Source organism: Egretta garzetta, unplaced genomic scaffold, assembly GCF_000687185.1.
Source record: "Egretta garzetta isolate BGI_Z169 unplaced genomic scaffold, ASM68718v1 scaffold117, whole genome shotgun sequence".
NCBI lineage: Eukaryota > Metazoa > Chordata > Aves > Pelecaniformes > Ardeidae > Egretta > Egretta garzetta.
In genome coordinates, this window is record NW_009260479.1 from 5,649,661 (window position 1) to 5,662,427 (window position 12,767).

General features: G+C 40.4%; 1 protein-coding gene across 1 annotated transcript; it reads left to right on the forward strand.

Annotated features, from left to right (window-relative positions):
• The first annotated feature begins 6 nt into the window (after window positions 1–6).
• INSIG1 (insulin induced gene 1) lies at window positions 7–9,208 on the forward strand. Its single transcript, XM_009644112.2, has 5 exons — window positions 7–126; window positions 2,032–2,156; window positions 2,847–3,013; window positions 3,484–3,583; window positions 6,946–9,208. Exons 2-5 carry the CDS (start codon window positions 2,112–2,114, stop codon window positions 6,973–6,975), a joined length of 342 nt encoding a protein of 113 aa, XP_009642407.2. The 5' UTR covers window positions 7–126; window positions 2,032–2,111; the 3' UTR covers window positions 6,976–9,208.
• The last annotated feature ends 3,559 nt before the right edge of the window (window positions 9,209–12,767 follow it).

A 12,767-nucleotide genomic window follows, 5' to 3' on the forward strand; every position in this document is an offset into this window, starting at 1 on the left:
CGCGGAACACGTCGGCGGTGCGGTGGGTGCAGCAGCCGGCGCTTACCCGTTGCTCTGACGTTAACAGCTCCCTCCTGTCCTTGTCACAACCAGCGCAAGGCCTTGGTGAAGGGTTGGGGGATTAAGGTAGGCGTTAAACTTTAGGAAGTAAACCCACCGTCGTCTTTTTTTGATTTGCGTTGGAAGTACTTCCAACAGCTCTTCCATGTCTGTTTTAATGCGGTGATACTGTCACAGAATCACAGAATGGCAAGGGTTGGAAGGGACCTCGGGAGATCATCCAGTCCAACCCCCCTGCTAAAGCAGGGTCACCCAGAGCATGTTACGCAGGACATCATCCAGGCAGGCTTTGAGTATCTCCAGAGAAGGAGACTCCACAACCCCCCTGGGCAGCCTGGTCCAATGCTCTGTTGCCCTCAAAGAATTTTTTCCTCATATTAAACTGAAACTGTCTCAGTTTGTACTGATTGGCCCTTGTCCTGTCTCTGGACACCACTGCAAAGAGTCTGGCTCCATCCTCGTGACATCCACCCTTAAGATATTTGTATGTATTGATGAGGTCCCCTCTCAGTCTTCTCTTCTTCAGGCTGAACAAGCCCAACTCTCTCAGCCTTTTCTCATAGGGGAGATGCTCCAGTCCCCTAACCATCCTTGTTGCTCTCCTCTGGACTCTTTCTAGGATTTCCTCATCTTTCTTGAACTGGGGAGCCCAGAGCTGGACACGGTGCTCCAGGTGGGGTCTCACCAGGGCAGAGTAGAGGGGGAGGAGAAGCTCCCTTGACCTGCTGGTCACACTCCTCTTAATGCACCCCAGGATGCCATTGGCCTTCCTGGCAACAAGGGCACCCTGCTGGCTCATGGTCAGCTTGTCATCCACCAGCTTGTCATGTGCTGTTTGTACCTCATAGTAAGGGAGTATGAATGATAAACCATAAACCTGAATGGATGATAAAACTGCGTAAAAAAGTAGTAAAAAGAGATTGCTACAAAATATGTCCCAATGAGTGTTCTCATAGTCCTTTCACAGTTAGAGTAAGCTTTGGCATTTAGCTGTTATCATACGGTAAAAGTCCTGGTAACTGGCATCAGAACAATGAAACTGTTTCAGCATCGGATCACATGGTTTTCTTCAAACAATATGTCTTGCAGTCTTCTTAACCTAGAAGTTATTCCTTTTAGGAGTTTGGGGTGGGGAGGGAGAAGGTTACAAAAGGAAACAAATATACATGTTACAGTTAAAACAACGTGTCTGACCCTGGAGTTGGTGACAATACATGGAGTTGCAAGGCTTAGAAGAATGAAACTCCTTTAGTGTTTGTCTGAGCTAACACTAGCCTATGTTTTTCCTCTGCTACCAGTTTGCAGACTGATAAGGCTGGAAAAATGCTATATGAGGATAAAAACTTTGGTTAACAGTAAGAGTAGTTCTTTTTCCCTAACATAAATATGACTGATGGCAGGTGCTTCTTTTAAGTCCAGCTCTGCTTCTGTTTGCTATCAAAAATTCATCTGATCTGGATGGCAGCATAGGCTGACTTGGAACCCAGCAGAAGGAGAGAAAGGAGCTCTGCCAAGAAACTTTTGAGTCCAGGCAAATATTTAATTCAGGGCCTGATTCACAGCTAATGAGTCAAGTTCATAAAACTGTCTGCCCTGCATGTGAGCAATGAATGCATATTCTGTTCCTCACTGTAGTTAAGCTTTCAGTTTTGGTATTTGTTGGTACAAAGCAAGCATCTGCTCCAGATGTCAGATGAGAGATGCTGATGAGAGAAAAGGAGCTTGAAGTTAGATACCTTAACATTGCAATATATACCTCTGCTTTAAAGGTTCAAACAGAATATTGTTTGTTGCGGGGGGCAGCTTTTTTCTAAAGTGGGGGGTAATAATTGTCTCTTCTTCATCAGGCATACAGCAGTGTGATAAGCACCTCACTACTTTGTCAAGCACTTATTTGCCAAATTAATATTTAATACTATTGAAGTAATTGTTGTATAATGATTAGTACAAGCAGTGTTACTTCTCTTGCAGCTGTTGTTGGCCTGCTGTATCCCTGCATTGACAGCCACCTTGGGGAACCGCACAAATTCAAGAGAGAGTGGGCCAGCGTGATGCGATGTATAGCAGTTTTCGTTGGCATTAATCATGCAAGTGCTGTATCCTTGAACTAGTTTACGTTGTTGCTCGATGTGCTTAGTCTGTTGTCATGAAACAGCCTCTCCCATTCGCGCCTGGGAGAATTACAAAGGTAAGGGTGGTCCTACTGGCAGAGACATAAACTTCTGTGAGACCTGCAGTACCCTGCAGTAGTTACTTTAAGATAGATAACACAGTTCACTTAAAAGTAGTTGGGGGGGTTCTGGGAGAGGGGAGGGATAGACGTCATAGTATGTCTGCTTTAGGTGCAAGTGTAAAAGTATAAGTTTTGTTATTTTAATTTGTATGTTGTCTACATCTAATATTTAACACAATTAACTAGTGAGGTACACTGAACTGCTCAGTAAGAGTGTTCTTTGTGTTAAATAATGATGGTTTGAGCAGAAGACCCAGCTATCCCTGCTGATTTAGGCTACTTGAGACAAAAACCCATAAAAGTTAGATATATTACAACATAGTATATTCTTTAGATGCCCAGTGTGATGAGAATGGTGTTGTGTTTGCACTCATACTCCAGTCAAAGTCAGCAAGAGCTATGACTGCTTGTCAGGTCTGAAAACCAGATCCTTAATGTATTGTATTTAGAGATACAGAATCATGCTCACTTTCAGTTTGAGTTCTCCCTTGTTCAGTTTCAGCAGCAGGATATCTGCAGACTTAAAAGGATTGTCCTTAACATCTTTTCCCAGAAACTAGATTTTGCAAACAATGTCCAGCTGTCCTTGACTCTAGCAGCCTTATCACTGGGTCTTTGGTGGACGTTTGATCGTTCAAGAAGTGGTCTCGGACTTGGAATAACAATAGCCTTTGTAGCAACTCTGATAACCCAGTTTCTTGTATATAATGGTGTTTATCAGTAAGTTATGCTTTTAAAATACTATTTCAACTCTCTTAACTAAAACCGGGTGCCCATGTACTGGAAGTTATTAACATATTTGGCATGTCTTTATAATAAGGCATTTTGTTTGTGTGAGGCAGCTAATTGTCCAGTTGTTCCAAATTATCAGATTGAGAACTGGGGGTGAAGAGTGGGGAGCCTACAAATTGGGATGTAGGTTGAAATGGTAACTGCTCAGCAAACTGAACTTCTGCTGGCTTGATACATTATTAACTGGCTCTCAGGAGAGAGAATTTCTAACCTTTGCTGGGACATTAAGTTTTACAAGTTTATTAAGTTAACAGATGTAACTTGGTCTCCCTATTTCTTCTCCTATGTTACTATGTTTCTTTGTTTGGGTCCAGGAAGAGAATTCTATAGTGTCTTGTTAAAAGTATGTAAGGTGATGATAATACCTTGTCTCTAACTTATTTCATTTTGTTTACTAGGTATACATCCCCAGATTTTCTTTACATCCGTTCTTGGCTTCCATGTATATTTTTCTCAGGAGGTGTGACTGTAGGAAACATAGGACGCCAACTGGCTATGGTAATTACTGTATAATTAGCATTTACTTTAACATTCAAAATACCTTCCATTGTTGTTACTCCAAGAACAAACTATGCCTTTAAGGGTATGACTCTCAAATTGATGGAGATAAATAGATATCTTCCCAAGAGTTGAAGTGTAAGTGTACAAACTGTGTTGCCAGTAGAGTGTCTTAGTAAGTGTTTGAGTATCTTCTGTATTTAACTTTTTCCAGCAACAGCCTAAATAAGACTGGAATCAGTACACCACTTCTCATGAGAATCTTAATCACTCCTTTTCTGTCAGTACTTTGAATTAACGTTGAAGGTAGCTAGAAAACTGAGACACAGATGGGCTTTCTCTAACTATTTATGCAGTAAAACATTTTTCTTATGTAGATTAGAGGAAGTGTCCCTATATAGCATTAAATTCCACCTCTCTAGAATCAAATATGCTCTTTCTGGTCACTTAAGATGTAGTTCGTGTATCGCTCCATATGTGGGATAATGTAGTATGAATTACTATCAATCATCTCATTTGCTAGGTTCTTAAGTAATTATTTCTTAAGTAGAGTACTTAAGAGTAAATGTGGCTGTACGCTTGCACATCAGCCTAAGGCTTGGTTGTGAAAAATGTTGTGATGCTGCTGGATAGTAGTAATTAATACTGTATTGATTGAACTTCTATCTTCTTTGCTGTTTAAGTCCTTTATCCTGGAAAACCACCTTCAAGTGGTTAACTTTTCTAAGGCCACTGTGGTTTATGAACCTCTAATTTTTACTGAAGGAAGGGCGTTTGTAGACTTGGGAGTTCCTGAAATATTAGTTTCTCAACTGCTTAGTAAGGGGGAGAGCTGCTTTTTGGCACTGAACCACGAATGAGTAAGAGGACTAGTGTAAAAGTAGCTGTCTTTCCTGGAACAGGCTCTCTCTCTCTTCTGCCTAGCCTTGCTAACCCAGTGGATGGATGCAACTGTACTCCTTATGTGGATAGTTTGAACTTGATGCTGTGGATAGACAGGCTCACAGACAAGCTGGGGAAGAGAGCCGTGTTGCTTGACCACCACAGGCTAACATTAAAGATAACGTTTCTTTAGTATTGATTCTCAGTTACACTAAATTAACAGTAGCCTCTTGTAGAAAACGTTGGTTAAAAAAAAAAAAGCATGGGGCAAATCTACTCCTGTTCTTGAGGGTTTTTTCTTTCATGCTGACTTGATACCAAGTTACAGATTTCCCGGGACCATGGTCATAACCTTAACTTCACAGTCAGTTTTGGTTTGCTCTGAGGTTCTTTAAAATACAAGCTCTCTACTCCCCCTTCAAATCCCAGTGGTGCATACTATCTGCATGTCATTTTTCTTAGGACTGTATGTATGGGGGGAAGAGAGGGTGTAATGTCTCTTTTTAAATTTGCCACTCACATCAAGTGAAAAATATATATTAATATAATTTTATTTAAGCTTTGCTACTGCAAGAAGAGTTTCAGAATAAAATTACAGTCAGTTATATGCTACAGTTCTATATTTTTTACATTGGCACATGCATTACTTCCACTTGCTGTGCTGCTTATGTTAGAAAGCAAAGGAAGGCAGCTTTAAAGAAGAAAGAGCTAAAATAAATTTAGGCACATAGGACTCTCTTCTCTTTAACTTCTTTTCACCTGGCATGTCACCTGAATATAGTTAAAATCAGATTGGCTCCTGCTTGCAAGGGCACATAGGACTCTCTTCTCTTTTTCTTTAACTTCTTTTCACCTGGCATGTCACCTGGATATAGTTAAAATCAGATTGGCTCCTGCTTGCAACTTTCCTGTCAATCTTTTTACCTTCTGTACAAAGAAAGAGGGAAGGTGGCAAGGCAAAGCATTCTATTCTGGTTATCTAGAAGTATCCTCTCATGTTTTACATTACCATTGCTTAGTCTGGAAAAACTTGGAGAAGCCCAACATTTTCATAGGGACACTCATGCAAGTCACTGGGAAGCATTCAGTGCTGGAAATTCCGCTTGTAAATTCTTCTAAAGCAGAATTCCACTTCTAAAGCAGAATTCCACTTCTAAAGCAGAATTCCACTTCTAAAGCAGAATGGCAGCATTCAGTCTACTACGTCTTTCTCCTATAGAGATGGCCCCAAAGCATCAGTCTGTTTTGTCAGCCATTGTGAATGTGGCAATAAGATGGAATGTTGCATTTTTTTTTAGCAAAACCAAAATAAAATGGTTGCTTTTGTAGCTGTATTCTCATGTAGTCCCCGAGCTGTTTTGCTGCATGTGACAGTTGCAGATCAAGCAGTAGACAGTTTCTGGGCATGTCTAGAGGAGAAGGTGGCACCTGTGGAAAATAGTCTAGTGGAGCAAAGTTGCCTTGCTTCTTTCTCAGCCCCTGCCTAGCTGTTGCAGTTAGAAAAGAAATGAGAAGTGTCTCTGCAACATCCCCTCCCGTCCTGAGAAACAGTAACTGGGAGCTTTAAGCAAACCTGCTGTTAGCAGAGGGTTTGGGATTTTTTTTTTTTCCTATCAGCTTGAGAGTGAAATCCAACATTAATAGCTTGATTTTGAAAGAAAAGGTGAAGGTGCTGGTGCTGCCATCATCTCTCGCTGTTCATTATGGCACCTGAAGTTGCTCAGTGCTCCTCAGCTGGGTTAAATGGGAGGCCACACTTCACTTGGAGTTGTAACCATCATTCTCAACATCTGGCAAACTAGGGTGGTATTCAGCACTTGGACCTCACAAATATCTATTATTTGCTGCTGCTTGAGGCTGTAGAACTGAACACATTCAGTACTTGCAAATACATTGGCATTTTGGCTCTGGAATGAGAACATTTACAAGCTTTGTTTTAAAGAAAAGTTAGTTAAATTTTTTACACTGACATACTAAAGGGTTTCATACTAGAAAAGGGACTTGGGAGGAAATGAGTAAGTCTATCTGATACCAGGCTTTGATTGGATAAATAAATAATTTATGCTTGAAGACAGTTTGAAAGAGAGCTGTTTTTAAAAAAAAAAAAAAAACAAAAAAACACCAAAAAAAACCAAACAACCCACCTAAACTGAATTAATACCCATTAAGTGAATCACTGTGTACCTTCTGCTAAGAAATAAACTGAGATAGGGAAGAAAGCTAACAAAGTCTTATAAAAAGCAGTGTGATTGGTAGATGGATTTATCAGATGCACCATCTGAGGCAGCACAGACTCATAGTGACTCTTTTGTCCCCAGTTAAGGAGCACGTCCGTGTTGAGCTTTCGTAAGAAACCATGTCTGCTCAGTCATCGTCAGACTACCTGAAACTAGTTGACTATTTAATCATTGAAAATATTGCATAATGTAGTCACTTATCAGATAGCATTAAAATAGAACATGTTTGTGTTTTATCCATAGGGTATTCCAGAGAAACCACACAATGACTAAATCTTTGAAGAAGAGAACACGGTGCCAGTGTGAAAGCAACGTTACGAAGATACGTTCCTGGTTTAAATTGAAGATTATTTAGAAAAAATAATCTCTTTATGGGCTCACTGCACAAATGACTTGTGGAAAAAATATTAATCCACTCTTAGAATAGCCAAGTGAAATTAACTGCTTATCTTGAAATCTTACCCTGATTTACCGCATAAGCATTTGGGTATGGCTGTTCTCTGGAAGAGTTTAACACCAAGTTGCATACAACTGTTCAGGCTAAGTGGCAGTTTTCCAAGTATTAGATTCCAGTGTAAGTTATTGAAGCAGCTGCCGTATTTTAAAGCCTTGAAACTGAAATTTAATTACAAGCTCTTGTATCAGTGCCCAAAGGAAGTAGATCGATGGTGCTTAACAATGATGAAGTATGGTTTAATAGGAATAGTATTTATCCAAATCTTTAAAAAATAGGGTTATTTAAAAATAAGAGTGATCGAAACAGATTAAAGGCATTGCACTAATGCTTTTAGGAGTCTTATGAAGGAATTGTGCCCTTACTTGTAATGCTGCATTAAGTTTCTGTCTTTGAGGGTGGAGAGGGTTGGAGGGACAAAAGGTTGGAAGTCACTTAGTTTGGAATTTCTAAATTACTTCAGTACGATAGGTGAACACTGGAGACAATCTTCTTCTAACGTGAACTTTATCAGGAAATTCTGACTGGAAATTTCATTACTTGTGAACCTTACAGTCAGATTTGCAAGAATCAACTCCTGGCCCCAATTCAGTAAGAAATTTTAAGTGTGTGTGAGTACTCCTGCTTAATATTAGATGTATGCTTCAGTATCTCACTGAAGGAGGTCTAGAGTATCTTAAATGTCTGGTGTCACTGAAAAAAACGTGCATTGCAGGCCACTGCTTGGCCACTGAGTATGTGCCCCCAACTCCTTAGATCTACAGTTTCCTCCTGGAGGTGTCCTCGATCTTGCTTCTGTTTGAGTCAGGGGTTTGACTGAAATGATTGGAAACAGAAGCAGGCCTAAAATGTGATTTAAACTGTATGTGAAGAATAGCAAACAGCTTGTTTTCTCAGTTAAGTTTCTGAAGGAGATCACTACTTGTTTTTTCACGACCCTATAGGACTTGCAATCTGTGATTGCCTTCTTAAAAGAAAAAAAAAGTGCTTATGTCACTACATTAAACATTTGGTGTTTCTTAATACTTAGTTCTGGTGAGCACAATGTATTCATTTGATAGCTTAGACCACAGGAGACCTAAATAGCAAGTATTAGGTCTTAAAAGTTGAAGTGCAATGTACAGTAAATCTGAGCCTCATGTTCTCTTCAATATCTATCATTTTTTATGAGAGATTAAAGAGAAAAAGGTTCTGAGTTCATTTCAATGCTGCATGGAGTCAAATGGAGCAATAATTTATTTAACTAGTAAAGCTAGTTTTGTTGTGTCTTTCATTGAACCCAAATTTTTAGAAATACTCCAATTTTGTGGTTATGGTGTACTTGTAAACTTTTATGGATTTGCCTTTTTGTATTATGCAATTATTTTTGTGTTCATTTCCAATCTTACATGGCTTCAGATATAGTTAGAGGCAGTGGTTAAAGACAGACCCATCAAAAAAGATGTTGAGGCAAGGTAGCAGTGTTCTGGCTGTTTTCACTCTTCTAAGGGAATGCTATAACTGCTGCTTGTGCTTTTTTGTAGCAGGAAAAGTTTAGCACAAAGTGTGTATTACAGAGTGGACCCCAATTCTAATCCTCCTTTGGTGTAAATCAAGTGTAATTTCATTGGTATAAGATCCTTACTCAAATGTTTAAAACCTAAATAATCCCATTTTATAGGATTACTTGAAGAAATTAGGTCCTCGGATCGGGACTGGATCAGCTCAGCTGTTTTAAGTATGCTACCTGCTGGGGAGACAGTTTTGTAATCATCTTGAAACCAATTTCAAAACGCTATAAAACCAGATGTAAGTAAAGGTGACAGTGATCTCTACAGCTGTTTGATTGATAGAGAAGTATTTAAGATTTATTTGTAAAGACTGAAAATAAGTCTGTATGTGTTAGAAATAATGCAGCCAAAAATGTAAGTCAAAAGTTCATTTTTTGCCAATACTTCTGAGTATCTTAACCAAAGTGATTTAAGTTTGGAAGAGGCAGGAGGGGAATGAAGAAAATTTGCACTATTCTGAATTTGAACACTTAAAATTCTCATTCTTACTGATAAGTTTTCAGCGGTGTGTTTGGTTTCACACTTTTTTTACTATTAAAGTTTTAAGATCAAGTCATGTTTGCCTTGGATTCTCTGTATGCACATTACGCAGGAATCTTTCTTGAAAAGGACAGTTGTTACGGTTGCATAACAAATATTAAGTCATGTATACTCAGTGGTTTAAAAAAAAAAACCTAAACTGAATTTGGAGATCAGCTTTTAGAGGGGTTTCCAGCTTGCGTTACACAGCTGAAGGAAACCAGTCTTGCTGTTGTGCCAAGAAAGCACCTGAGTGTATGTTATGGTTACATGACTTAAGGTATAGAATCTTACTAGCATTGTCTTCCAAGACACTGAAATTCATAATTTGAAACAAAATACGGAGGGGGCAGGGAAAACATGCAAATTCCTGTTGAGGCTTGGTTATCTGCAGTAATGACTACTAAACTCTGAAGCATCTTAAAGTGCAAACGGTAAGAATGAGTAAGCATAGCTGGTAAGGCCAAGCAATTCTAAAGCTGTTGTACCATCTGATTTAGGAAAGATAGCATCTTGCCAATTTAGACAAAAAGTCTTCAATTTTACTGCACTTAAATATTTATTTCAGACTTCCAGAAGCTGTTATGTTTGTGGTGGAAACAGCAGAATGGCTTTTTGATGAATCTTCATCCACACCAGGGCAGAGTCTGTCAGCTTAGGTGAAGGCTTCATTAGGAACTTCTTCACTATTTTAGCTTAAATAGCCTGTGCTTGCTTAACTTCAGCGCATGCTCCATGGCAGCTGAGGAGGTAGCTGTTAACAGCTCCAATCTGAGGATGGCCCAGATCGTCCCTCAAATTCTGCTCAGATTTTCTCAAAAGAAATGAAAAATATATATTATTAAAAAAAAAAAGTGGGATACAGCCTGGTCTTGAAGAACTAGGACATGATGGTCTCCTTTTCAGACAGGAAAGCATATACAAAGTTTCTACAGAAAAAAGTCTTCCCAGCAAGAATGATGATTTGACCTGTGCATAGTTCCTGCCAATTCATTCAGGAGGTTATTCAGCCTTTGGTTTTAAGCATGGGGATTTGCAGGTGCTAAATTAGCCACAGGAGGGCCCATAGTCTGCTCCCTGAATACAGCAGGAACATATTGAGATGAATAATGAAATTAAGTCTCAATTGCCCTACTGCACATCAGAGTAGCTCCAGAATTCATGAGAACAAAGCATTACATGCTGGAATAATTGAACAAAGCGTACTTTTATATGAGATCATTGAGGGCAGTATCTTGGAAGCATGTGAGAGGCATGGGTTCTTCCAGCTAAAAGCACAAGAAAGGTACCTATAGGTGATGGGGATTTCCCTGAGCAGCGAAATACCGCGTGAGTTGCCCCATACCTAGTTTGGAATCCTTCCCCTGCATTCAAATCCTCCTGTTGTGGGCCACAGCTGGGGACAGGTGAATTATACATGCAATAAAACCACAGTCCTCATGCCTCCCTGTGTGGTAAGAAAGTTTGTAGGTTGTGATGGTGCTACCAGCCTGATCTGGTTAACGTTCAAAGACAGAATTCCAAGTACTTAGTTTCTATAAATAATGCATCACTGCCCAAAAAGTCCTAAATGGTCAGAGCTCACACGAGTTTTACTTTAGGTAAAGTTTCTCTCCACCTGCAAATCATGTTTTTTCTACTATAGTAAGTCATGCCTGTGTATTAAATAGTTTGAGTGCTCTTATATTGAGTATCAGACAAGGGCTACAGAGATTACACCAACTTGCTATATTTCCCAGGGATTAAAATACCAGTTATAAATCCGCATTTTTGCACAGAAATCAAACACGGCTACACCGTTTCCTACCAGGTCAGTAGCTGGTCAGTGGCTCCAGCACTGCCCTGTGGTGGCCAGCTGAATATCTCTTGGGCCAGCCTGGTGTGGCTTGGAGCTGGAAAGGGGAGGCCAGCTCCTGGAGCTGCTCCAGGGGTGCTCCAAGCTTCCTCTTACCAAAAGCAATAGACGTTGAGTATTGTTTGGGCTGATGTTGATTATTTGTTTTCTAACTGGTCAAAATCAGCTGAGTGGCTCAAACTGCAAGAACTGTAATAGCCACAGAATGAATTACAGCTGGCCTGCATTTTGCTGGGGAGGATGGAGGAGAGGGAAATTTTTTCCACCCTTTCTTTCCAGTTTACCACCAGGCAGAAAATCACATGTTCCTGCATTGCAGAAGCTGGCTTGGGACAACCACAGCTTGGAGAGGGCTTTATCCTGCTATGCAGAAAGGCCCACAGCCAACTGGGAACATGCCCAGCAATACCTACAGCCTTTCCTATCCATCACCAAAGAATTGCTGGGACACACAGGATTGAACAAGGGGGTCGTGATCCCTTTTTTAGGGGGAAGACTCCTAAACCTGGGGCTTGGACACAAAGGAGGTGTTATGTTACAAACAGAAGTCATTTAGGAGCAGGAGATGGTGAGATCACTCAGAGAGGTCACTGAGGTTTGGGTTTTCCTGGACACGTCAGGGTGCTCCTCAGCTCATCACTTGAAATCCATTGGTCTGGCCCATGATGTGGGGTTTTGTGGGTTTACGTTGGTTCTTGTTGCCACAGGCTGGCATGAATGTGAGGGCAACTGCCCAAATGTGGCACTGTCTGCTCATGTCTTCCAGTGACGACAAAAGTCTTCCACCAGAGGTGGCTGAAGGAGATCTGCCCCTGACTGCAGCAAAAAACAAGACCAGTACAACCCCCCCCCTTTTTTTTTTAATGAAGACAAGGCCCCTGAGCACAAAGTTTGGGCCAACTGAAACACTTGTACCATATCCGAATGTGTTGGTTTGATTCTGGCCTTTGAAAAGTGGTCCAAGTTGTTTAACAGTACAATGTTTTACCAATTAAAAAATCTAAACCATGCTTTTTTATAAAAATGGGATGAACAATTTCAATTTAAAAACTTTTTTCCCAGTTACTTTTCATGTTATGGAAATTCCTAAGAATGTGTTGGTTTAGGAATTATCTTTTGTTTTCATAAATCAGCATTTTATTATTTTTTGTTTTTTTAAAAGGGGGTTTCAAAAAATTCCTGAGCACTTTTACTAAGGATCTTCTTGCTCGCTTGCCACTCTCATCAATCCTTTCCTTCCCAGCTCAGGGTTAATTACTTTCTTCTTCCTTCACACCCCTTCTCAGTTAAACAGCCTCCTCCAGGCTCAACATTGGCTTCGTCACCCTTCAGACATCATCCTTGCTGCCCCAACGGCATGAGCAGCGACCTGTGCTGGATCTGCAGTCTCCACACCACGCTGTATGGACTTTTGCATTCTCAGACTTGACTCTCTGCTTGTTTAAGGCTTTCCCCCCCCCTCTTTTCCTGCCTGTCTCTGAACCTCTTTCCATGATAAAAAAGTCAGCTTGCTGGAAGGACCCGCACCCCCCACCTGGGTGCCTGGGGGAGCAGTCAGGGAGCCGGGGTGTTCTGCAGAATCTCTGCCTTGTTCTGACAGTTGCATTTCAGAAGATGAAATGAACTTATAAAAAAAAAAAAAAAAAAAAAAAAAAAAAAAAATAACCCAAAATTTTGTAGACCGTTT

What these genes read in the sequence shown, in the direction of transcription:
- INSIG1 (XM_009644112.2), top strand. Translation starts at nt 2,112, where the DNA reads ATGCGATGTATAGCAGTTTTCGTTGGCATTAATCATGCAAGTGCT. An exon ending in GTATATAATGGTGTTTATCA is followed by an intron (nt 3,014 to 3,483) that starts GTAAGTTATGCT and finishes TTTGTTTACTAG; the next exon opens with GTATACATCCCCAGATTTTC. An exon ending in TAGGACGCCAACTGGCTATG is followed by an intron (nt 3,584 to 6,945) that starts GTAATTACTGTA and finishes TTTTATCCATAG; the next exon opens with GGTATTCCAGAGAAACCACA.